The sequence below is a fragment of the Ranitomeya variabilis genome, chromosome 7 (assembly GCF_051348905.1).
Source record: "Ranitomeya variabilis isolate aRanVar5 chromosome 7, aRanVar5.hap1, whole genome shotgun sequence".
Lineage (NCBI taxonomy): Eukaryota > Metazoa > Chordata > Amphibia > Anura > Dendrobatidae > Ranitomeya > Ranitomeya variabilis.
The window spans coordinates 31,103,105-31,129,867 of NC_135238.1; the positions used below are offsets into that span (position 1 = coordinate 31,103,105).

Below are 26,763 nucleotides of genomic sequence, written 5' to 3' on the forward strand. Positions count from 1 at the left end.
AAAAACGAGTTCTGGGCTTAGTCACTGAAAATCATTAAACACAAGGTACCTTTAACCGCAGCCATGAGGCTGGTGATAAATTCCAGTGTAGTATCTCGGACCTCCCAAGTAGGGCTGCACAGACGCTTCGTTATCACTGGACACAGCCCTGCGATAGAAATAAAAGCTGGATAAACATTAGATCCCATCCTGTCGTCTAGCAGGCTTTACGTTGGATCGGGATCATGGTGCGGAGGATCTGCTGCCGTCATTCCACAACATATTAGTCACAGACCTTGAAGGAACGTCGTGCCCTCTGCCCGATACTCGTCAGATGCCTGACAGGCCTGGAGCCACCTCAGCGAGGCCTGAAACGCCTTCTTCAGAACCTGCAGTAATGACGGTCTCAGTCAATTTGGGATTTTGTATAGTCCAGTTTTGTAACGCTGCAGTCAGATCTGTCATCATTGTACTAGGACCGCTCTATAATGGATGCAGCTCTTAATCAGTATTATGGCTCTATCAGATTGTGCCTGTACAGCGGAGCCAAAGCTGCTGTGTAGCAAACCATCCCATCTACTTTATACCCCCTGAAGAAGCAGCATAGCAGTGAAACATTCGGGGAGGAGCTTAGAATAGATTTAATAGGCTGATAATATTATAAAGACAGTACTGATATAAAGCAACTCCCAGAACATTACAATTTTAACCCACTAAATTTAGTCCTAACTCACTCTTAATATTGTAAGTTTTTAACACCCACTAGAGAAAGGCCGGGTCAGTAGTGTTCTGCCGGGGCCTTTTTATTGTATTTCCATCAAATCCTTTCCCGGGTCACAGCTATCTCCCTCTTTGCCAACAGCTCCATTCACGCTTAATGTGGTGGCTATGTGAGCTTGCCATGTGGCTACTAACAGTCCTGGTACTGCAGAAATACTGCGCCGGATACACTGGATGAAGCGTGAAGAACGTGGCTGCTGTACAACGGCGTCATCTATATAATATACCTGGGCAGGCAGCCATGTAGAAATGAGCCACAAAAGTTACTTAAAAGGATTTTTGGCACCACTCACCTACCGATGGGTGTGCAATGTTTGCCGATCAGGCAGATATTTGTAGACACGATGCCATTGGTGCGGCTCACTTCTCAATATGGAAGTGAGCAGTGTGGGAATAACCCTTTAAATGACTACCATAATCCTCTACTGCCTTAGAAGGGGTATTCCCATCTCCAAGATCCTATCCCAGTACGCAGTAGCTCCAATAAGAACAATATTAGCAAATACCTCCAATTAGAAATGTAGTATAGTTCTTCTGTTTAGCCCATGTGCAGGGCTTAGCTATCTATGGTGACGACCGATAACTAAATAACTGTAGCTATATGTGTAGTCGTAACCATAGATACCTTAGCTCCTGCTATGCCCTGAACATGAAGTAAGCAACACAGTGAATCAGAAGAACTATACAACATTTCTAATTGGCGGTATTTTATAATATTATTATACCTACTGCATATTGGGATAGGATCTTGGAGATGGGAATACCCCTTTAAGGCACAGAGGCTGGTAGCAATGTAGGACAATGTAAGCTTCTTACCGTGGGGTCCGTTTCCGGGTCCCCTAGATACGCCGTGAGCACATTATACGTCTTCATCAAGGCCTCCGGTTCCACTAAAAATCGTATTAATAGCGTTAATAACTTCAATGAATGGAGCGGCAATAAAAACGGTCACATTATAGTAATGGATCGCTATGTACGATATAGTGATGGGTCTCACATGGCCACCGGGAAAGACCTCCGATCGCATCCAGCGCTGACCTTTGAACTCGATGAGACCCTATCAGCGACCTGCCTATAGTTAACCCTGCAGGAGCGGAACAAACAGCTTGTCCAATGCAAAAGCGGAGAATCAGTACCACCGACCTCAGCACATCGCTATGGCGGACCGGTGTGACCAGACAGTCCTGAAAAAGAAGGGAATAAAATCAATGTGACGGGTCTATATAGGGCCTGCACTTGTTTGTCTTTCAGAAAATCTGATTAATAATGTCGCCATTGAGACCCTGATTTTGGCCATCAGTACATTGTGTAAAGGCCCATCCACACAGGCCCACATAACCGGCAAACAAGCATTCGTAAGAGCACACATCCCCCCATGGAAACATGACCCCCGACCAGCTGACAATTTAATAAGATGCAGATTCTGCAGACTGGTAGAGACGTAGTGACACCGGTGTAGGATCTCGTGACTCATTGTACGTTACCATGTCACACAGCGCTGCCACATGGCTCAGGGCCTGACATAAGAGGCCGACGCATGAGGGCTTCTTAGACAGGAGATTCTCAATAATGGCAGGATCCGGCACAGGCTCCTCAAGAAAACCTGATAATAAATGGAATGTGTTACAAGAAAATAACCTATCATTTAAAAAAAAAAAAAAAAAAAATATAGAAAATGTTGTTTTTTGTTTTTTTTTACTACTTTTTCATGTCACACTCTATAGTAAAATAAAATAAAAAAGATGTGCAAAAAAACTTAAAACAATGTTGAAGTTTTCACAGTGGTCATTGATGCCATTCTTGTTCTTTCAGGAATTCCACTTGTACATTAGCAGCAATAGACTAACTGTGACAGTATCTTTTTTTAGTAAAGCATCTAATGAGCGTGTGCAAAGGTCACTATGAAGAAAGAGGGAGGAGGTGAGCTGTGACATCCACTATTGTGATAGGTGGATTGTCACGATATTGTATGAAATGTAATATGATTTGGTAGCTTTGCCTGTCAGACCCATGCTGCGGGCTAAAAAAAAAAACATCTCTCTGTGTTTGCTGAGATGTGGACGTGTAGAAGAGACTTTATTGCTCTGGCTGTAAATTCCAGGCTTTGGGCAACTTACTCATCCCTCCTCCCATCTAAAATCAGCTAGAACTGGTGTGATCTCTCTTTTAAAACATGAGGCTCTTTATTCTGTTATAGTAAGATATCGGGCCACCGATTTGGGCTAGAAAAATAATAAATATATAGCTAACGTCCATCGGCAGATCTGTCAAACCCTGTAAGCAGGAGCCTCCAATTCCAACAGGGACAGAGTACGGATTTCTCCAGAACTGGGCGACCCAACGAGCCCGAATTTACTACCCATAGAAAGCCAATGGTAAAAGAAGATGTAAGAGGGGTGTGCTGGGATTCTGACACGTTCTGGAGTTGAGATACTAGCATTATAAGACTTTGTGTTAAATTTGGCAACTCTGATGAGAGGGGAGGGTGATGTTAACTCAACCCCTTTAGTGATGTCACAAGGCTCCAGGTTTTTAAGGGACTCCACTTAACCCAGCCTGCAGTCTTAGTCTGAGTCTTGCCAGAGGAGCCCTCACTGCCAGACCTGATGCATTGGGACATTTGGGAGCTCCGCCCACTAGCCTGGTTGCCTGCAATGTCCTGAACACATGTAAGTGTTAATTTCTCATTTAACCCCTGTTATTTTTATAATTACCTTGTACATATTTTCAATTGTCTCATATTGTAACATCTTTTTTATGCCTTTTTGTAAACACTGCCTTAATTTTTTACAGTGTAAAATATCTAAATACTAGCTTCGTTCTCCTGTTCTAAAACGTACCCTAAGTCTTCTGAAGGGAATTACGCTACTGTTTTGGGTTAGCTTTGGACCCGTTTAATCGAAGCTGGTGGCAGCATACCGTGTTCTGGGTAGTTGGGAGTCGTGGTAGCGACGGCGGCGTTGATAATTATTGTTCCTACCTGAGTGGTAGTAGTTATATCGCCTCGCTGCAGCGTGCCCAAGAGCCAGTACATAGCAGGCAGCCTTTCTGGCGACTAATTACCCTAGGTGCAGTACATAATCTGACCTGAGGGTAAGGGGGGCGCCAGAGAGCTGCAAGTTCAAGTGGAACTGTAAAGCGGGATATACATAAAATCCCTGCAGTTCGTGGTATATTGAAGAGCAGTGGGATAACTAAAATAAGCCCCTGCTGTAAACTGAGGTCAATAGCCTTGTGTGTGTTTTCATCACATTGTAGCAGTGGAGGGATAACTGATAAGCCCCCCGCACATGTGATAGCCGTCTGTTGGCCTAAAGTCACCCCGATCCGTGATGTAGGGGTGACGGTCATGGTGTGAATCGTGACAAATTGGTGGCAGCGGTGTGGACTTGTGTGTTACAAGAAAATAACCCATTATTTAAAAAAAAAAAAAAAAAAAAAAAAAATTATATATATATATATATATATATATATATATATATATATATATATATATATATATATATATATATATATATATATATATATATATATATATTTATTTTTTACTTTTTCATGTCACACTCTATAGTAAAATTAAATAATAAAGATGTGCGGAAAAATTTAAAACTATGTTGCAGTTTTCACTGTGGTCATTGATGCCATTCTTGTTCTTTCAGGAATTTCACTTGTACATTAGCAGCAATAGACTGACTATGACAGTATCTTTTTTTAGTAAAGCATCTAATGAGCGTGTGCAAAGGTCACTATGAAGAAAGAGGGAGGAGGTGAGCTGCGACATCCACTATTGTGATAGGTGGATCCTCAGTCCTCAGCTGTATGCAGAAGTGTTACCTTGTCTTGGAGGAGTCTAAAATAACTCTGTGGGCAGCGAGAAAAAAAAATCTTGACATTTTAACAAGCATAGCACACCCCATACCTGCTTGTCCAAAGTCTGTAGTTGACACACTCAGCACACAGTCTAATGGCTGAAGTAGCACACACACAGCGAGCTGGCAGACATCCGGCGGACTGCAAAGAAAACAGAATATACAGTACCAGTCAAAAGTTTGGACACACCTGTTCATATCATGGTTTCCCTAGTTCTTATTGGAATGTGGACATTGTAGGTTCAGACTGATGGCAGCAAAAACATCAAAGGAACAAATATGGAAACAAGGAGTAAAGCATCATGTGTGAAACAAACCAGCTTATGTGTTACACCTTAGATGATGAAATTGGCTCTCACAAGGATCGCTCGAGGAAAGAAAGACCAAGAATTGCCACTGCTGCAGAGGACAAGTTCATCAGAGTTACTGGTGTGAAAAAACACAAACTGACAGCACCTTATATAATAGCCTTATAAATGATGCCCAGACATCAAGTAGCAGACATCTCAACCAATATACAGAGGAGGCTGCAAGAAGAGAGCCTTTATGCAAGAAAAAGTGAGTGGGCACCACTAAAGGTAATATATAGGGGTGCTACCATAGCGTCTAACAAATGCATGCTGGAGAAGAAAAAGGAAAAAGGAGACGTCAATAGAGGTGCACACACCTGATATATATGTGAAAAAAAAGGAGATTTTTGTGTACTCACCGTAAAATCTCTTTCTCTTAGCCTCTAATTGGGGGACACAGAACCATGGGTGTTATGCTGCTGTCCACTAGGAGGCGACACTATGCATAATCTGAAAAAGATTAACTGTGGCTCCTCCTGTGCAGTATACACCCCTGGACGGCATCAGCCTTCTCCAGTTTTGTGCAAAAGCAGTAGGAGGAACGTAACATGAATAACATAATTATGCCTGTAAGAAGGCAACTATGTACGAGCTCAAGAAACAATATGAGAACTCAACAGTTACAACAGCCCGGAAAGGGCAACAGGGTGGGAGCTGTGTCCCCCAATTAGAGGCTAAGAGAAAGAGATTTTACGGTGAGTACACAAAAATCTCCTTTACTCTGTCGCCTCATTGGGGGACACAGGACCATGGGACGTCCTAAAGCAGTCCCTGGGTGGGAAGCAATGGACGAATATTGTGCAGACAGGCCCGTACACTTAGGGCACCGCCGCCTGCAGGACACGTCTACCCAGGCTCGCGTCCGCTGAGGACTGGGTATGAACCCTGTAGTGTTTAGTAAACGTGTGTAAGCTAGTCCAAGTGGCCGCCTTACACACTTGTTGTGCCGAAGCCTGGTGCCGAATGGCCCAGGAGGCCCCTACCGCCCGTGTAGAGTGTGCCGTAATACCGGCTGGAAGAGGAGAATTCTTAAGGCGGTACGCCTCTTGTATGGTGGATTTGATCCACCTGGCAAGAGTAGCTTTGGAAGCTGGCATACCCTTGTGGCCACCTTCCGGAAGGAGGAAAAGGGAATCAGACCTCCGGAAGGACGCAGTCCTAGACACGTATATACGCAAAGCCCTGACAAGGTCAAGCGTATGCAGAGCCTTCTCCACTCTATGAACCGGAACCGGACAAAGGGATGGTAGTGAAATTTCCTCATTGAGGTGGAAGTCGGACACAACCTTCGGGAGGAAGGATGGGACCGTACGAAGAACTACCTTGTCCTGGTGAAATGCCAGGAAAGGCCGTCTGCAGGAGAGTGCTGTCAGTTCAGACACCCTGCGTAGCGAGGTGATTGCCACCAGGAAAACCACCTTCTGGGAAAGAAGGCGGAGCGGGACCTCCTTAAGAGGTTCGAAGGGTGGTTCCTGCAATGCTGTCAGGACCAGGTTGAGGTCCCACGTTTCTAGTGGTCGTCTGTAGGGGGGAACCAATCGGGAAACCCCCTGAAGGAAAGTCCTTACTTGCGGCTTGGTAGCAATGCGCTTTTGGAAAAGCACTGAGAGGGCTGACACCTGGCTCTTAAGCGAGCCCAATGACAGCCTGGCCTCCAGACCCGATTGGAGAAAACCAAGTACTTTGGGTATGGAATAAGGGAGTGGGATCTGGCCACGAGATTCGCACCAGGTAAAGAAAGCTTTCCAGGTACGGTAATAAATCTTGGCAGAAGCTGGTTTCCGTGCTCTGATCATGGTTCCAATGACATCTGCCGAGAGCCCTGCCTGGGTTAGAACCCAGTTCTCAAGGGCCACACTGTCAAATTGAGAGCCCCTGAGTTCTGGTGGTAGCACGGCCCTTGTGATAGAAGATCGTGGCGGTCGGGGAGACGCCAAGGGGCGTCTGCTGTGAGTTGTACGATGTCGGCGTACCATGTGCGTCTGGGCCAGTCCGGTGCAATGAGGATGGTTGGAACTCCCTCTTGTTTGATCTTCCTCACCACTCTGGATATCAGGGGGAGAGGTGGAAAAATGTACAGAAGCTGGAACTGGGTCCAGTCCTGAACCAGAGCGTCTGCTCTGAGCGACCGCGGATCGTGTGTTCTGGCAATGAAGTTGGAGACCTTGGCATTGAAATGGGATGCCATTAGGTCCACATCCGGGGTCCCCCAGCGGAGACAGATCTGTTGAAAAATTTCGGGATGGAGAGACCACTCTCCCGAGTCTATTCCTTGTCGGCTGAGGAAGTCTACTTCCCAGTTGTCCACACCCGGAATGTGGACCGCCGAAAGAACCGACCCTGTGCCCTCCGCCCAGCGGAGGATATGTGACACTTCCCGCATCGCCTGGGTACTGCGGGTCCCCCCTTGATGATTCACATATGCCACAGCTGTGGCATTGTCCGACTGTATCCTGATGTGAGAGGCTGCCAGTAAGTGATGGAAGGCCCTCAATGCCAGTAGGATGGCACGAATTTCCAGGATGTTGATGGGCATGGTCACTTCTGCTGGGGACCACTTGCCCTGTGCCCTGTGGTGTAGGTGCACCGCACCCCAACCCGTGAGGCTCGCGTCGGTGGTCAGGACCTTCCATTGACCTGAGAGAAAGGATTTCCCCTTTGCTAGCGAGGTTGGCTTGAGCCACCAGTGCAGGGACCTCCTGGTTGACGACGTTAGCTGGAACTCCCTGTCGAGAGAAAAGGGATTCCTGTCCCAGGACTTGAGAATGGCTAGTTGGAGAGGTCTGAGGTGAAACTGGGCAAATGGGACAGCTTCTATTGCCGCTGCCATCTTGCCGAGGACTCTCATGGCAAACCGGAGAGATCAAGGGGGTTTGCGGAGGAGGGTGCGAACTGCTAGTCGGAGAGCCAGTGCCTTGTCCTTGGGAAGGAGCACTAGACCCCTGGAGGTGTTGAATAACATTCCCAGGAAGGTCAGGGACTGACTCGGGGTTGGTGATGACTTTTGTAGGTTGATTAACCAGCCCATGCGACTGAGAGTATCGGTTGTGATTGAGACGCTGAGCTCGCAGTCCTTGAAGGTGGGAGCCTTGATGAGTAGATCGTCCAGGTATGGAACGACTACTATGCCTCTGGAGTGCAGGACGTCCATGGTGGCTGCCATGACCTTGGTGAACACTCAGGGAGCCGTGGCGAGTCCAAAGGGGAGAGCCACGAATTGGTAGTGGTCCTGGCCTATTGCGAACCTTAGAAACCTCTGATGGGCAGGTGCAATGGGTATATGCAGGTATGCGTCTTGTATGTCTATGGAGGCGAGATATTCTCCCTTCTCCATGGACGCAATGATGGACCGAAGGGACTCCATGCGGAAATGACGGACCCGTACATATTTGTTGAGCTGTTTTAGGTCTAGTATGGGCCGTACGCTGCCTCCTTTCTTGGGAACTACGAACAGATTGGAGTAGAACCCTCGGAAGCGGTCGGTCGTGGGTACCGGTACTATGACTCCTGATTGACAAAGCGAGGAGACCGCTTGGTGGTAGGCTCGAGCCTTGGCTGGCGGTTTTGGGGGGACAGAGAGGAAGAACCGGTCCGGTGGGTTGGAGGTGAAGTCTATTTTGTATCCGGAAGACACTAGTTCCGTGACCCACCTGTCTTCTGTAATAGGCAGCCAGACTTGATGAAAGAGCAAAAGTCGGCCGCCTACTGGTGTGGTGTCTTCCGGAGTCCGTGAGTCATGAGGAGGAGAAAGTCTGAGATTTTCCTCCTCTGGGCTTAGACTGGCCTGCTTTTGACTGCCAGGTCTTGTCCGATCTTTGCGTCGATCGTGAGTTGTCCCTGCGTGGGGAACGGTTACGATTTTGTACTGGACGTGAGACGGACCAGCCGGAGGAATTCCGAAAGGATCGGAATCGAGTTTGGTTACGCTTCTTGTAAGTGCGTTTAGGTTTCAGTTGGGGAAGAGAAGTACTCTTACCCCCTGTGGCGTTGGATATCATAGTGTCCAACTGTTCACCGAAAAGTCTCCCACTGAGGTAGGGGAGGTGCGTGAGGGACTTCTTTGAGGCTGCGTCCGCTTTCCATTCCCGCAGCCAGAGGATACGCCGAATCGTGATGGCGTTTGATGCTATCCCCGCGACTCCCCTTGCTGAATCCAGAGCTGCATGGAGCATGTAATCTGCTACAACAGCAATTTGAACCGCTTGGTCCGACAGTTCAGGAGCGGATGCTTGGAAGGCTTGTAAATTGTTTGCCCAGGCCAGGATGGCCTTGGCAGCCCAAACTGAGGCGAACGCGGGAGCCAGGGATGCCCCTGCTGCCTCGAAAATTGAACGAGCCATGCATTCTACCTGCCGGTCTGCTGCGTCCCTTAGGGTTGAGCTATCTGGCAGTGAAAGGAGGGTCTGTGCTGCTAGCCTGGAGACTGGGGGATCCACTTCAGGTGGATCTGTCCATTCCTTGGTGTCCTTCTGTGGGAAGGGGTACCTCGCCTCCAGATATTTGCGATTAGCGAATTTTTTTCTCAGGCTGTGAGAGCTGTTTTTTAAGGATCGCCTTAAACTCTGGGTGGTTAGAGAAAACCTTAGGCGGCTTCAGAGGTCCTTCAAAGGAAATCTGATGTTCTGGGGCCTCTGGTGGCAGATCAGAAATGTCCAGCACCCGATGGATGGACGATATTATGTCCTCAACTAGCGCTGTATTGCTAGGAGGGATTGGGATCAGGGACCCCTCCATTTCTCTGTCTGAGTCAGAGTCGCAGATGCCTTCCAAATCCTGTGTATCACTGAGGCGTCCCCTGCTGGGTGAGCTGGGGAGGAGGCCTTCTCTGGTTGGGGATTGCGGAGATCTGCATTGTCTGTCCCTGGAATGGGACGGTCTAGATGACCTGGAGCAACGGTGTCTCTCCCTAGAGGGGGATGACCGTGTGCTATGGGATGACGCAGATGGACTTGATCTATGGATCCGCTTGCGTCGTGACCTAGACGTGGATGTGCCAGGGTCATCTTGTTCCTGAGTCAAGCTCTCCCTTTGCTGGGTAACGGTCATAGCCGGGGCATGACCCTGCAGAGCCTGAAGCAATGTGGAAGTTAGGTTATCTATAGACTGTGTCATAGATTGCGATTGACACAGTAGTTTGTATACAGTTCTGACAATGCGGGTACGTGCTACTACTGGGGAGAGCGGTCCCGCAGGCTGTGCAGAATGCATAATAGCAGTTCTGCCTGGTTCTCTTGGACCTTGAGCCCTGCATAGTGCACAGAGTGCAGAAGTGCTGCCAGCAGATGGACCTTACAGGGGTAGAGAACCTACAGGGGAGCCTTATAGGTAATATGGATTCACAGCTGAGTAAAGATAACCCAGCTGTGATCTTACCCCACCAGTGTACCCCTAGGTCCAGCGCCGAAAATCCACAGTCCTGTGCCCCCCGGAGACTGGCTGCCTGGTCCTGGTCCTGCAGACCGGGAGATGCAGGGTTAATCTGCAGCCGAAAATGGCTGCAGAGACAGAGGAGAGAGGAGGAGAAGGGGGCGGAGAGCTGGAAAAAGGCGGCAAGGCTATAAAAAACGCGCCCTTTCTGTCTCGATCCGCCCCTTGTATGACACTGTAGAGTGTCATATTTGTCATCCGGGGGGCGGAGAGGAGGCTGCTGCTTCAGCTAGGCCGAAGCCGGGGCCTAAATTAGATGCCTGAGGCCCAGAAGGGCTCCAGGCCGGCGCGAAAGTCCGGGAGGGGGTCGGATCTGAACCGGACCCCTCCGGATTTGAAGGCAGGATGGCGGTGGGGCTATAAGCGGAAGGGGGAGCCCGGTGAGGGGTCCCCCTGAGGCAGTAGAGAGCTGGTGCTGCCGCAGAGACAGGGACGCTGGGAGCCCTGTGTCTGTATGTGCCATGCCTGCCTGCACTCCCCCCGGCCCCAACAGGAGCCCGCAGCTGGGCTGGGGTCCCTGGATGCAGGCGCAGTGTGCTGGCCCATTGCTGGGAGCTGTAGGATGCTGCCTGTACAGGCCCTACCTGAGGTGTCTCAACCTAATACCCCCAGAGGGGGATAGGGAGGGTGCTTTTGTCACACCTTCAGGGGCCTTTATCCTCGCCTCGACCTCAACCCAGAAACCAAAAGGAATTGGGGAAGGAGGGGGGTCTCGACTTCGAACCAACACCCGAGGGGTTGGGGAAGGAGCAGCATGGGGAATAGCCATCTCAACTTCAACTGGGCACCCCATAATAGGGGGCCGAGGAAGGAGCCATGCCGGGGGTCTCACAGGAGACCCTCTTTTCTTCATCTGTAATCCCGTCGGAAAACGGGAAAACGGAGTAAAACGGAGTAAAAATCTTTAGGTGTGCCTCCTTTGCGACACTAAGCAAAAACTGGAGAAGGCTGATGCCGTCCAGGGGTGTATACTGCACAGGAGGAGCCACAGTTAATCTTTTTCAGATTATGCATAGTGTCGCCTCCTAGTGGACAGCAACATAACACCCATGGTCCTGTGTCCCCCAATGAGGCGACAGAGTAAACAGCTTTATTGAAGCAACAACAGGTGCACATACAAATATAAAACACATACAAATCATGGCTCGATGGAGTCATAAAGGCTAGGTATAAACCAAGGTCGATGACTAATGCTGTAGGTGTTAATGGCTTGCTAATATCATAGCTGTTAAAACTAGGAATAGTATGCAAGCTACATCTAGAAAGGTTGCTGTATCATAGGCATAATAATAAATAATGTAAGACTAAAATGTAGCCCATATATTTAGTATCATTAAATGTGTGCACCTTCACTGATACAGCAAAGTTCCGCTTGCTAAGCATACATGTGATCCAATAAAAAGCCATGTCTAAATACAATCATGAGGACCAAATACATAACAAATAGTCAATATATAGCCGTATGAAACAACCCATATCACATAAGTGGGCTGGCATATAAGCAACAATGCATACTTGCCACAAGATCAATGTATATCCATGCAGGGCGTCCCTCCGCGTATCGCCCCCTATGAATCGGCGTGCGTGTCACCTTGCGCTCCATAGGGCAGATGTGCCATTGCCGCACTTGCACAGTGACCACCCAGGGAAACTGAATGCAAACCTGTGTTTGTAAGCAGAACGTCACTGCGCGTGTGCAGTGTAAGCAGCCAAAGGATCCAATGCGGATCTCGCTGTAGATGAGCGTACATATCACCGTGCGCTTCATTGCACAAAATAAAATATATTTCCTTATATGTTCTATGTGCAATGAAGCGCACAGTGACAATGGCACATCCGCCCTATGGAGCGCAAGGTGACACGCACACCGATTCATAGCGCGCCCCCATCATAGGATTTAGTTGTTTTGTTGTATATATTTAGTATGTCTGGGATAGGACGCGTGCGGGTTCGCGTGTGCAACAGATTTTAAGTGCAACAGTTTAAAGTGCTTGGCAGTTAGAAAATGGCATTGAAGTTGATGTTCCTCTCTTCTCTTCTTCACACAGGTATTTTATCCATCCATCCATTTGTGTGCTGACTGCAAGTGTGAACTGAATCATATTTAGCAAGACTTTGTGAATGGTATGTTATCCATCACTCCTGTGTTGTTTTCTTTTTTCTGGTTTTTTTTTCTGATTTAAAGTGTTCAAAGCTATCTTTTTTTTCTTCTTTTGTCCAACTGCTTTATGGCCTTCCTCAGCATTGGTTGTTTACCATGCATAGTAATGCCTGCTCTGGCCTTATGCTAATTGGTTGATTGCTGATTGTGGCCATTTGGTTCCTGATGCAAGCAGTCACTCCATTCATATATATTTAGTATGTCTGGGATAGGACGCGTGCAGGTTCGCGTGTGCAACAGTTTAAAGTGCTTGGCAGTTAGAAAATGGCAGTTGGGCAGGAGACAGGTAAGGTGCATAAGTTCTATAAACAATCATGCTTTTTGGTCAGTCATACAACATTTTGCATTAATCATATCTATCTGCTTCTTATTTGTTTTTACTTCTGCTTTCTCACAACTCACTCGCCCTTTAACACATTCTGGTCACTCTCTCTATATCCACCCCTCCCTTCTCCCCTCTCCCATGTATAACTCTGAGGCCCTACTGACATTTCTTACCCACTCCAAACCAGCCACTACCACCATGCAGCACTCAAAACATTCACACAAATCATCCCACCACCTGCTCTTTCTGTTTTTTCTCCTTCTACTAGTTGCAGGCGACATCTCCCCGAACCCTGGCCCCCCCTCCACCAGCATACATTACTCGCCTCCAGCTACATATAGAAACCATGCTAATCTTATTAACATTCAGTGCATGCCTTCTCCTATCGCTTTCCACTGTGCTCTCTGGAATGCACGGTCTGTGTGCAACAAACTAACTTACATTCACGATCTTTTTCTCTCTAATTCCCTTAACCTTCTGGCTATTACAGAAACCTGGATCCAGGACTCAGACACCACCACCGCTGCCGCTCTCTCGTTTGGTGGGCTGAAATTTTCACATACCACCAGACCAGAGAACATACAGGGTGGAGGTGTTGGTTTGCTCCTCTCATCACAATGTGCTTTCCAGGTCATCCCCCCGGTTCCCTCACTCACATTTCCTTCCTTTGAAGTCCACGCCGTTAGACTCTTTAAGCCCTTCTCCTTGCGAGTGGTGGTTATTTATCGCCCTCCAGGCTCCTCCCGCCAGTTTCTAGACCACTTTGCCACCTGGCTTACTCACTTTCTATCCTGTGACATCCCCGCCCTCATCATGGGAGACTTTAACATCCCCATCAATGATCTCCTCTCCCAATCTGCCGCTCATCTTCTTTCTCTAACTTCTTCATTCGGCCTCTCACAGTTTACTAAATCTCCTACGCATGAGGATGGGAATACTCTGGACCTGGTCTTCTCCCGTCCCAGCTTGCTGCACGACTTTACGAACTCCCCTCTCCCGCTCTCAGACCACAACCTTCTTTCCTTCTCTGTCAAGAATTGTCTCCTCACCCAGGACACCCCCACTTACCACACTTATCGGAATACACGTACCATTAATACCCAGCAGCTTATGGACAATCTCCACACATCTCTAGCCCCCATCTCCTCCCTCTCCTGTCCAGACTTAGCATTGTCACACTTCAATAATACACTGAAGAATGCCCTAGATGAAGCAGCACCTTCTACACGCAGAAAGACACAACACAGACAACGGCAGCCCTGGCACACTATGCAAACACACTTCCTGCAGCGTTGCTCAAGGTGTGCAGAGCGGCAGTGGAGAAAATCTCTCTTAGCAGAAGACTTCATCCACTATAAGTTTATGCTCAAAACCTACAACTCTGCCCTTTATCTGGCCAAACAATCCTACTTCACCACCCTCGTCACCTCACTATTAGTGTTGAGCGATACCGTCCGATACTTGAAAGTATCGGTATCGGATAGTATCGGCCGATACCGGCAAAGTATCGGATCTCGCCGATTCCGATACCCATGCAAGTCAATGGGACACCAAGTATCGGACGGTATCCTGATGGTTCCCAGGGTCTGAAGGAGAGGAAACTCTCCTTCAGGCCCTGGGATCCATATTACTGTGTAAAATAAAGAATTAAAATAAAAAATATTGATATACTCACCTCTCCGGAGGCCCCTGGACATCACCGCTGGTAACCGGCAGCCTTCTTTGCTTAAAATGAGCGCGTTCAGGGCCTTCCATGATGTCACGGCTTCTGATTGGTCGTGTGCCGCTCATGTGACCACCACGCGACCAATCACAAGCTGTGACGTCATTCTCAGGTCCTAAATTCCGAATTCTAGGAATTTAGGACCTGAGAATGACGTCCCGGCTTGTGATTGGTCGCGTGGCGGTCACATGAGCGGCACGCGACCAATCAGAAGCCGTGACGTCATGGAAGGCCCTGAACGCGCTCATTTTAAGCAAAGAAGGCTGCCGGTTACCAGCGGTGATGTCCAGGGGCCTCCGGAGAGGTGAGTATATCAATATTTTTTATTTTAATTCTTTATTTTACACAGTAATATGGATCCGATACCGATTCCCGATACCACAAAAGTATCGGATCTCGGTATCGGAATTCTGATACCGCAAGTATCGGCCAATACCCGATACTTGCGGTATCGGAATGCTCAACACTACTCACTATTCAACAACCCAAAACGACTTTTTGAAACCTTAAACTCCCTCCTGAAACCTAAAGTGCAGGCCCCCCATCACCAACCTCAGCGGTGAGGATCTGGCCACTTATTTCTTAGAAAAAATCAACCTCATCCATCAGGATATCTCAGCGCAATCTCCTCAGTGCCTGGATCCCCTTCCCCGCCGCACCTCAAGCTCACTAGACATCTTCGAGCCTGTTTCAGAAGAAGAAGTCTCCAAGCTCCTCGCTTCTGCTCGGCCTACAACCGTGACCCCATTCCTTCACCTCTCCTGCAGTCTCTCTCACCAGTGGTCACCACTCACCTGACTAAAATATTTAACCTCTCTCTTTCTTCAGGTATCTTTCCCTCCTCATTTAAACATGCCATCATAACCCCTTTACTTAAAAAGTCATCCCTGGACCAGAACTGCACTGCTAACTACAGACCTGTCTCTAACCTTTCCTTCATCTCTAAACTCCTGGAACGCTTGGTCCACTCCCGTCTAATCCGCAATCTCTCGGATAACTCTCTTCTCGACCCCTTACAATCTGGTTTCCGCTCTTTATACTCCACTGAAACTGCCCTCACTAAAGTCTCTAATGATCTAATAACAGCTAAATCCAAAGGTCATTGCTCTCTGCTGATTCTCCTGGATCTATCTGCCGCATTCGACACTGTGGATCACCAGCTCCTTCTCACTATGCTCCGCTCCATAGGCCTCAAGGACACAGCCCTCTCCTGGTTCTCCTCCTACCTCTCTGACCGCTCCTTCACTGTATGTTTTGCCGGCTCCTCTTCCTCTCCTCATCCCCTTACTATCTGGGTTCCGCAAGGCTCAGTCCTAGGCCCCCTCCTCTTCTCTCTTTACACGGCCCCTATTGGGGAAACAATCAGCAGATTTGGGTTCCAGTATCATCTCTATGCTGATGACACCCAATTATACACTTCTTCTCCTGTCATCACCCCTACCCTAATTCAAAATACCAAGGATTGTCTGTCTGCTGTCTCTAACATCATGTCCTCCCTCTACCTGAAACTAAATCTCTCCAAAACGGAACTTCTTGTGTTTCTCCCTTCTACTAACCTCACTCTACCCAACATCGAAATTACCCTGGAGGGTTCAACCATAACTCCCAAGCAGCATGCACGCTGTCTTGGGGTCATATTCGACTCCGAATTTTCCTTTACTCCCTACATCCGATCATTCACTCGCTCTTGTCACCTGCATCTTAAAAACATCTCCAGAATCCGACCTTTTCTCACCGTTGAAACTGCCAAGACTCTTACTGTCGCTCTTATTCATTCTCGTCTGGACTACTGCAATTCTCTTCTAATCGGTCTCCCTCTTACCAAACTTTCTCCTCTCCAATCAATCTTGAATGCGGCAGCCAGGGTCATATTTCTGTCCAGCCGCTTCACCGATGCCTCCATCTTGTGCCAGTCATTACACTGGCTACCCATTCGCTACAGGGTCCAGTATAAACTCCTCTCTCTCACCCACAAAGCCCTCCACAGTTCTGCACCGCCTTAGATCTCCTCTCTCATCTCTTTCTATCGCCCTACACGTGCCATCCGTTCTACAAACGACCTAAGACTAGCATCCCCCATAATCCGAACCTCACACCTCCGTCTCCAAGACTTCTCTCGTGTTGCGCCAGCTCTCTGGAATGCACTTCCCCAGACAATCAGACTGATACTTAGCCCCGACCTATTCAAGCGAGCTCTAAAAACCCATCTATTCAAACAAGCCTACCACATCAACTACTCAGTAAACTAACTTTGCATTGTTCCCTCCTTCCAAATATTACTCTGAATCTGCACCCTACTATTCATCTGTCTCCACACCCTCCATGCACATGATAACTGCACTTGATACTTGACTATTGCACTTAAACACACGGGCTGATGACCGGATCATGCAGCTTTGTATGAAAATCCCTATGTATTATAATTGCCAGACCTGAAATAACAAGCACTTTTCACCTATTGTGTCCCCCCATTTCCTTGTAGATTGTAAGCTTGCGAGCAGGGACTTCACTCCTAATGTCACTGTTTAAATTGTCTTAACTTGTATTGAATTTATTGTTTGTACATGTCCCCGCTTAATTGTAAAGTGCTGCGGAATATGTTGGCGCTATATAAATAAAAATTATTATTATATTATTGTTCCCTGACTGCCAAACACAGGTGTTGGCGATCTGGGCAACAAGAGTAAGTGCACTTACTTCTATTTAAAGTGGATGGGCGGTGTATTTCCCATCTTCCCCTGACGAAGCTACACATGGTAGCGATACGCGGAGGGAAGCCCTGCATGGCTACACATTGATCTTGTGGCAAGTATGCATTGTTGCTTATATGCAAGCCCACTTATGTGATATGGGTCGTTTCATACGGCTATATATTGACTATTTGTTATGTATTTGGTCCTCATGATTGTATTTAGACATTGCTTTTTATTGGATCACAAGTATGCTTATCAAGATGAACTTTGCTGTACCAGTGAATTTGCACATATTTAATTATATCAAATATATGGGCTACATTTTAGTCTTACATTATTTATTATTATGCCTATGATACAGCAACCTTTCTAGATATAGCTTGCATCCTTTTACTAGCTTTAACAGCTATGATATTAGCAAGCCATTAACACCTACAGCATTATTCATCGACCTTGGTTTATACCTAGCCTTTATGACCCCATTGAGCCATGATTTGTATGCGTTTTAAATGTTTTTAAATGTGTTTTATGTTTGTATGTGCACCTGTTGTTGCTTCAATAAAGATTTTTTTTTTTTTTTTTTTTCCCACATACATATCAGGTGTGTGCACCTCTATTGGCGTCTCCTTTTTCCTCTCCAAGAGAACCTTTATGGTCAAAGAAACCACCACAAAGAAGAAAAAGACGTGTTAGGGCTGAGAAGCACATGGACTGAACATTAGATCAGTGGAAATTTCTACTGTGGTCTGATGAGTCAAGATTTGAGATTTTTAGAACCAACCGTCGTTTCTTTGCACAATGCAAAAAAGGTGAGACGATGGTTTCTACATGTGTGGTGTCCACCGTGAAGAATGGAAAGGAGATGTAATAGTGCAGGGGAATATTTGCTGATGATTTATTCCAAATTCTAGGTACACTTACATAGTATGGCAACCATAACATTCTGTAACGACATGTCATCCCATCTGGTCTGTACTTAGTGGTGGGATCATTGTTTGTGCTGCAACAGGACAATGACCCAAGACACTCCAGACAAGTGAAGGGTTATGTGACCAAGAAGAGGGATGGAGGCTGTGACCAACCACACTCCCTCGACCTCAGCCCAATGGAGATGGTTTCACAAGGATTGGACGCAGAATGAAGGCAAAGGCAGAAACAAATACTCAGCAATTCTGGAAACTCCTTCCAGACTGTTGGAAGCCATTCCAGGTGACGACCTGATGAAGCTGCTGGAGACAATGCCAAGGGGGTATGAAGCTGCCATAGGAGTAATAAGGGGGAAAAAGGAATCTACATATTCTGAGTTTCTTTCCCACATGTTTCTTTACACATATATTTATTAGGGATTCATGCTTTTGAGTTGCTGCTAGAAACACAAAGCCACAGGGTTTTTACACCAAAACTAAATAGTGTTTAACCCCTTTCTGACCTCGGACGGGATAGTACGTCCGAGGTCAGCTCCCCTGCTTTGATGCGGGCTCCGGCGGTGAGCCCACATCAAAGCCGGGACATATCAGCTGTTTTGAACAGCTGATATGTGCACGCAATAGCGGTGGTGAAATTGTGATTCACCCGCCGCTATTAACTAGTTGAATGCCGCTGTCAAACGCTGACAGCAGCATTTAACCGGCGTTTCCAGACGGGCGGCCGGAAATGAGCGCATCGCCGACCCCGTCACATGATCAAGGGTCAGCGATGCATCAGAATGGTAACAATAGAGGTCCTTGAGACCTCTATGGTTACTGATGCTGGCCTGCTGTGAGCGCCACCCTGTGGTCGGCGCTCAGAGCACACCTGCATTTCTGCTGATAGCAGCGATCTGATGATGGCTGCTATGTAGCTGAGCCAATCAAGTGGTGCCAGCTTTTACCCTCCCATGGCTATTGCAGTATGGCAAAAGTTAGAAAAAAAAAAATATATATAAAAAGTTTAAATCACCCCCCTTTTGCCCCATTCAAAATAAATCAATAAAAAAAAAAATATATCAAACCTACACATATTTGGTATCACCACGTTCATAATCGCCCGATCTATCAATAAAAAAAAACATTAACCTGAAAGCCAAATGGCGTAGCGAGAAATTTTTTTTTAGAAACACCAGAATTACGTTTTTGGGTCACTGCAACATTGAATTAAAATGCAATAACGGGCGATCAAAAGAACGTATCTGCACCGAAATGGTATCATTAAAAACGCCAGCTCAGCACGCAAAAAATAAGCCCTCACCCGACCCCAGATCATGAAAAATGGAGATGCTACGGGGTATCGGAAAATGGCACAATTTTTTTTCTCTTTGTTTAGCAAAGTTTGGCATTTTTTTCACCACTTAGATAAAAGAGAACCTAGTCATGTTAGGTGTCTATGAACTCGTAATGACCTGGAGAATCATAAAGGCAGGTCAGTTTTAGCATTTAGTGAACCTAGTAAAAACAGGATTTTTGGTTGCTTACCGTAAAATCTGTTTCTCGGAGCCTTCATTGGGGGACACAGGAACCATGGGTGTATGCTGCTGCCACTAGGAGGCTGACACTATGCAAATAAAAAAATTAGCTCCTCCTCTGCAGTGTACACCCCACCGACAGGAAGTAGGATATTCAGTTAGTGAGAAAGCAGTAGGAGAAGCAACGTGTAAACGAGAAAGCATAATAATATAATAATAATAATAATAATAATAATCTTTATTTATATAGCGCCAACAAACTTAAGCAGCGCTTTACAGTCTAACAGTTTCAAACACTCAAAGAGCGTTCAAAGAACACAAACGTTAACAGTATAACACAATAAACAGAGCTGTTCAACTTGGGAGGGTGCTGTGTCCCCCAATGAAGGCTCCGAGAAACCGATTTTACGGTAAGCAACCAAAAATCCTGTTTTCTCTATCGCCTCTCATTGGGGGACACAGGAACCATGGGACGTCCCAAAGCAGTCCCTGGGGTGGGAACAGCAGAAAAACTCCATTCAGGTCGGAGGAATCACCACTGCCGCCTGCAAGATCCTTCCGCCTAGGCTGGTAACGGTCGAAGCGCAGATATGGAGCTTATAACCTTTGGAAAAAGAGGTAACGGAACACCAGGTTACCGCCCAGCAAAGTTGTAGGGCGGATGCCCCATGGTGTATTGCCCAGGAGGCGCCCATTGCCCGGGGCAGAGTGAGTCTTAATACCAGGAGGAAGCACTCTGTTCTTGACCCAGTGAGCCTCCAGAATAGCAGATCTGATCCAGAGAACAATCATAACCTAGGAGGCCGGCAGGCCTCTTGGCGTACCGTCTGGAACGTCAAAAAGGCAGTCCATCTTCCTAAAGAAGGCGGTCCTAGACAAATAGATCCTCACTGCCATGACCAGGTCTAGCCTGTTCAGCGAACGCCCCAGAGCAGGACAAAGGTGGGAAGGACGATCTTATTTAAGTAAAAGGAGGACACCGCCCTGGGAAGAAAAGGCGACGAAGGCCGTAAAAACTACCTTATCCTGGTGAAGAACCAAGAAATGGGAAGACAGGAGAGAGCCACCAACTCAGAGGCGCGCCTAATGGAGGTGAAAGTCACCAGAAACGCCACCTTGCGGGACAGAACAGACAGTGAGGCCTCATGGGGAGGTTCAAGGGGGGGGAACCCCACTGAGCCTCCAGAACAAGATTGAGGTCCCGGGGATCCGCAGAAGTCTGGAACGGGAGAGCCGCATGCGCCACTCCTTGAAGAAAGGTTCTGATCTGAGAACGGGACATATATAAATCTTTGTACCGTGATAGCCAGTAGCTAAGGACCTCTGAAAGGGACTTCAGAAAAGGGATGGAAAGGGTTGCTATCTGACCCTTCAGAGAACTAAGGGCAAGACCAGCATCAAGTTCTGCCTAGAGAGAATAGCCAAAATGGAAGGTTTCAACAGCAAAGCTGTTAACTTGAGCTACCAAGAACTCTGCGGCAGATGGGTCCCTGGTACAGAAGATCTGACCAGACTGGGAGCCTCCAGTGAGAGTCTGTGAGGAGATGGACGATCTCAGCGAACCAGAACCTTCTGGACCAATGTGGTGCAGTCAGAATGACCGGCACTCCCTCCACATTGCTCTCCAACAGCCTGGGAAGAAAGGGAAGTACAAATTGCGACCCAGGAATGGTCAAAGAATCGGTATCCACAACAAGAGGATCGCAGACTTGGAAACAAACGGTGGAACCTTCCTAAGCAGTGGGGCCGCCAGGAGATCCGTGTCCGGAGTTCCTCATCAAAGGCAAATTTGAAGGAAGACCTCTTGAAGCAGGAACACCTGTCCTGCCGCAAGGCCGTCATGGCAGAGAAAACACTGCGGCCTAGTAATCCACACCGGGGATATGCACTGCTGATAGTGCAGAAACCGTCACCTCTGCCCAGAGGAGGATATTGGATACCTCCGCCATTGCCAAGAGACAGATTCCCTCCCTGGCGATTGACATAAGCCACAGTTGAGGCATTGGACGTCTGGATTCTGACTGGCAGACCTCTGAGAAGCCTTTCCCAGAGACTCAGGGATAGAAGAAAGGCCCCTATCTCAAGGGTATCGATTGGCGGAGAGGACTCTTGCTCCGACCAACGCCCCCTTCAATGACGGATGGTGAGAAAACGCCCCCAGCCGGGAAGGCTGGTGACCGTCGTCACCACCTGCCTTGGTAGGACCGGACCTGGGGAATGAGAGGGGATGACAGCCCCCAGTTGAGAGGCTATTAGAATCGGTCGGATTGGAGGATCCAGAGACAGTACAGACGTGTCCAACTGAGGAATGGGCTGCTGAATTGGTCTCAAGTGGAACAGCGCAAAAGAGAACGCTTACGGAGCTGTCACCATGCATCACAGGAACGTCGTAGCTGAACGGAAGGGATGCAGCCGAGGGCCCTGCAGAGAGCGAACTCCGTATGGAGAATTGCCCGCTTCTCAAGAAGAAAAACCCCCGGCGGTGTCGAACAACATGCCTAAGAGGACGAGACGCTGACTCGGAACAAGACAAGACTTTGATCTATTGGCCAGCCACCAGAAACGGGACCGGGAGTCGAGGACAATGGACAGACTCTTCTGGGCCTGAGGCTTGATAAGGAGGACTTCAAGGTATGGAATGCACACTAGGCCCCTGATCCTCAAGGAAAATCAGGACATGGAGCAAAGCATCATTGATATCCATGGAGCACAGGAATTCCTGTAGATCCATGGAAGCCAGGACTAAACAGAGGAACTTCATCCTGAAATGCCGCAGGCGGAACCTTCTGTTGACTAACTTCAGAGACAGAATGGGTCGAACAGCGCCGCTCTTCTTCGGCACTACAAGCAGGTTTGAAGAGAAACCTGTGAAGCGTACCTGCTATGGAACGGAAACAATAACCTCCGAACAAAGAAAGAAGCAATTCCGGGCCGCGAAGCGAACCGTATCTTGTATCTGGAGGATACCACCTCCCTGATCTAAGCGTCCTCCACCGAAGCCAGCCAAACATCCCTGAAAAAAACAGGAGATGCCCGCCCAAACTGGAAGAAACGCTGGGCCGTTGGCACTAGTTATGCCGAGGAAGAGCTGCCAGGTCTAGGCCTGGTGGACCAACCATGGGAGTTGCGGGAACGCCGGGAAGGGATAGGCGTAAAGAAAGCCTTTACTCTAGCCAGACGAGATCGCGGTCTGTGATAGCTAGAGGAATCTTCCGAAGCCACAAAACAGCGAAAGGACAAAGGGAACTCGTGCCTCCCGTGGCATCATTAATAATTTGTTCCAGCGTGTAGCCAAAGAGACGCCCCCTGGAAGGGGAGGCCAGTAAGCGACTTCTTGAAGACAAGTCAGCCTGCTGCGTCAGATGGCCACCATATTGCTGGACGTGTGAGCTGCACAAGCCGCGCATCTAAGGAGGCAGATACCAAATATATCCCTGCGTAGGAAATTTGATCCGTCCGGACAGGTAGCTCCCCGGGAGGAGCTCCAGCCGGGGTGCTCTTACAAGGCTGTTTAGTCCATCTATCTATGGTCCCTGAAACCCAGGTAGAGGCAATGGCCGAGGCACAAAGTAGAAGCAGCCGTTTCAAAGGCTAATTTATCCAGCGGAACTATAATTGTATCCTTTGAACCCATGCCAAGTTGGTAGACAGTCTGGGAACTGACGAGTCCAGAATTGCCGAGGAATCAGTCCAGTTAGCGATGAGCTCAGGAGAGGAGGAATATAGGATGCAGAGATACTTCCCTGTCTGAAAGCATCTGGTATGGTTCGCATTTCCCCTGGTAAGTACCACTACAAATTCAGTGTGTGGGGCAAAGACCTTGGAAGGTGGTTAGACCGTCTAAACGAAAACCGCCTATGCCGCGGGTTCCGTAGAGGTATCCATGATGCTTAGGGTCTGGTTGATCGCATCTGAAACTTCCTCTGCAAACATGACCAAGGAAGCCCGTTTCTCTCTAGAGAGAGAGGAGGATCAGGAAGAGGGATCTCACCGCTCCAGACCAGAGGGCAAGATGGAGCGGGAAAAAGTTGTCAGACGTCCATGGGGCTGATGGTGGACGTCCTCGTCTCCTCCAACCGACAGGCTCTGGAGGGCGAGTGGGTGGGGAATGGAGCTGGGACCGAACCTCTAAGCACGCTTGTGTGCTAGGATCATGGTCCTGCTGTCAGAACAATGAGGATACGGGGTGGCGGTACATGCCGTACTCATAGTCCATAATGTGGGATTACAGGTGTGACTGATCACCCTGTATCCCTTCTTGTGGCCTGAGTTGAACAAGGCTGGACGGAGAATCCTGTGACCCACTAGCAATTGCGGTCAGTCACGGACACAAAGTCGTGACATCCTGGTGAGGTCCGCCCCAGACTGAGACAGAAGGAAAGCCCACCCAGGGTAATCATGGGTCTCGGTCTCACCCTTGGTAGGGACTCCTGGACAGGGAGTTGCTGCAGCTGACAAGAGGAAGCAGGAGGACGGGGACGCTCTCCTTATAGGATAGGCCTGGGAGCAGACCCACTAAATGATGCCCGAAGGTTAGGGGAACAGGAGAGGGAAGTAATAGACTGCATAGCAGCATTACTCACAGTAATAGTAGAGTCCTGTAGGCTGCTCCCGGCTGTAGCTGCGACCGGCATCAGGGCACCAGCGATGGGACGGCAACCTAAGGAGGATGCAGGGGACCCCGCCTGTGCTGGGAGAAAAAGGACCCGGCTGCAGTCTGGATGAATGACCGCTGAAAGGGCGCTGGAACGTGCGCCCTGCTGCGATGTGGCGCCAAGCAGCGGCGTAGAAGTCATGGGCCCGGGAGCACCAAGATGGCGGCGGTGGGCGGGGAGTAACTAAATTGTCGGGCGGGAGAAAGCCCGCCCGAAAAAAAACGGAAGTGGAGGAGCGCAGTACCGGAAGTAGGCCCCGGCAGAAGCCGGGACCTAAATTAGAGGCCGGCCCTGCCGGAAAAGGAGGAGACGCCGCCTCGCAGCGCCGAAGCCCGTAGGAAGTAGCGCGGCAACCTGCCAAGGCCGCTGCGCAGGCACAGGACGGCCGCCTGCCATGTATTGCAGCCGCAGGGGGAAGAGGTGCCCCTGCAATGGGTGACATTGCGGCCGCAGGGATGAAGGGGATAGGTAAGGGGGAAGCGCGGCCCTCCACCGCGCGAGATAAGCTCGTCTAGGCCCCTGGGATCCCTATTAAAATAAGATCAGTGCCGCCATAGAGGGTCGTGCAGCGCGCCTTTAGGAACTTCTATTCCCCCACACTGTGAGGGTGGGCAGGGAAAGATCTGGGGAATAGAGGGAAAATACTCACCTAAACATCCCACGTCGTCCGCTACTAACCTGAGGGGAATGAGACGTCCAGGGAGCTGTGATGGACGTCCTCGTCTCCTCCAACCGACAGGCCCTGGTGGGCGAGTGGGTGGGGGACGGAGCCAGGACCGGAGTTCTGAGCACGCTTGTGTGCTAGGCTCTTGGTCCTGGAGAGGGATCTATGAGGATACGGGGTGGCAGTACACGCCGTACTCATAGTCCGCCTTGTGGGACTACAGGTGTGACTGTTCACCCTGTATCCCTCCGGAAAATCTGAAAAGAAACAACGCACATTGAGGTAGATAAGGGTCTAGTGAAAGACCCGTGTCCACCTCCTACTGACACTAAGCTAAACTGAATATCCTACTTCCTGTCGGTGGGGTGTACACTGCAGAGGAGGAGCTAACTTTTTTTATTTGCATAGTGTCAGCCTCCTAGTGGCAGCAGCATACACCCATGGTTCCTGTGTCCCCCAATGAGAGGCGATAGAGAAAAAAGCCAATCACAAAACAAGTGTGGGATTGCACTTTTTTGCAATTTCACCGCACTTGGAATTTGTTTCCCGTTTTCTAGTACACGACATGCTAAAACCAATGATGTTGTTCAAAAGTACAACTTGTTTCGCAAAAAATAAGCCCCTCACATGGCCAAATTGACGGAAAAATAAATAAGTTATGGCTCTGGGAAGAAGGGGAGCAAAAAACAAACACGGAAAAACGGAAAATCCCAAGGTCATGAAGGGGTCATTTCCACAGGTTGCACAGCACCAATGACAAATCCATGATCATAAAATCCTTAGCCTTGTCCATCTGCCAAATAAACAATACAGACCCTGGATACTCAGACAACACTGAGCTAGTCCCAGTTCGGTCACACTAAACAGCTATTGTCCATAACAACCAGTGATACTTGCAGTTTGGTGCAGACTTTTCCTAGAGAGATTCTTGCTTTGTATCTCTGCTGCTCCTACGCAACCCACTCTGCTCAGCTTCCCCCAACTGACTGACCAGTGAACACAGGGCCTGGTGCTTGTCATAGCTATTTAGGTGCATGTGATCAGGACCTGTAGTACTAGGATTTAACCCAAGATTACCTATTATTGCCGGAGCCTTGACCTCTGGGACTTACATCACTGAGGCTAGCCACCTCTTTGACACATACCTCCCATCCAGGACTTAGCCTCCTCCTATATATACTTCTCAACATTGAGATTTTTCCTTTTTAGTTTTTTTTTAACTTCAAAGATAGATAGATAGATAGAGATAGATAGAGAGAGAGAGAGAGAGAGAGAGAGAGAGAGAAAGAGAGAGAGAGAGATAGATAGCAGGGTAACGGTCATATTCACAATATATGCATGATGAATATTAGTGATACAAAGAAGTAACTGAACAATGGTTACCAGGTCTTGAACTTCAAAATACCAAATGCCAGCGACCCGGACTGTAATGGACTTAGACTTTTCAGCGCCTGCTTCATGGTCACCCAGAGACTGCACTCAGGATTGCACAGAATTGAAAATCTAGATCAATAAATAACACTGTGAACGTTCAGAGCTAAAGTGTCACCATCTTTATCCAAAAAATATTTCTCAGTCATTCATGAACTGCTAATAACAGTTTTTACAAACAGTGTTACAGACCTGCTACCGTTCGGTGTATACAGCCCCTATGCTGATCTAGAGGTCATTGTGGTCTGATCCTGCAGTCACACTCC

The 26,763-nt window shown here is 48.3% G+C and overlaps 1 protein-coding gene across 4 annotated transcripts in view; it reads right to left on the reverse strand.

Annotated features, from left to right (window-relative positions):
- The window catches only part of BRAT1 (BRCA1 associated ATM activator 1), a 39,272-nt gene that overhangs the window by 6,483 nt on the left and 6,026 nt on the right, over positions 1–26,763 (reverse strand). For all 4 annotated transcript variants that reach the window (XM_077274749.1, XM_077274750.1, XM_077274752.1 and 1 more), the window contains exons 6-12: positions 26,450–26,569; positions 4,679–4,770; positions 2,244–2,362; positions 1,757–1,943; positions 1,576–1,649; positions 275–368; positions 50–148 (exon numbers count right to left, since the gene is read on the reverse strand). In XM_077274749.1, coding sequence (XP_077130864.1) covers positions 50–148; positions 275–368; positions 1,576–1,649; positions 1,757–1,943; positions 2,244–2,362; positions 4,679–4,770; positions 26,450–26,569 — 785 coding nt within the window. The remainder of the gene's footprint in view (positions 1–49; positions 149–274; positions 369–1,575; positions 1,650–1,756; positions 1,944–2,243; positions 2,363–4,678; positions 4,771–26,449; positions 26,570–26,763) is intronic.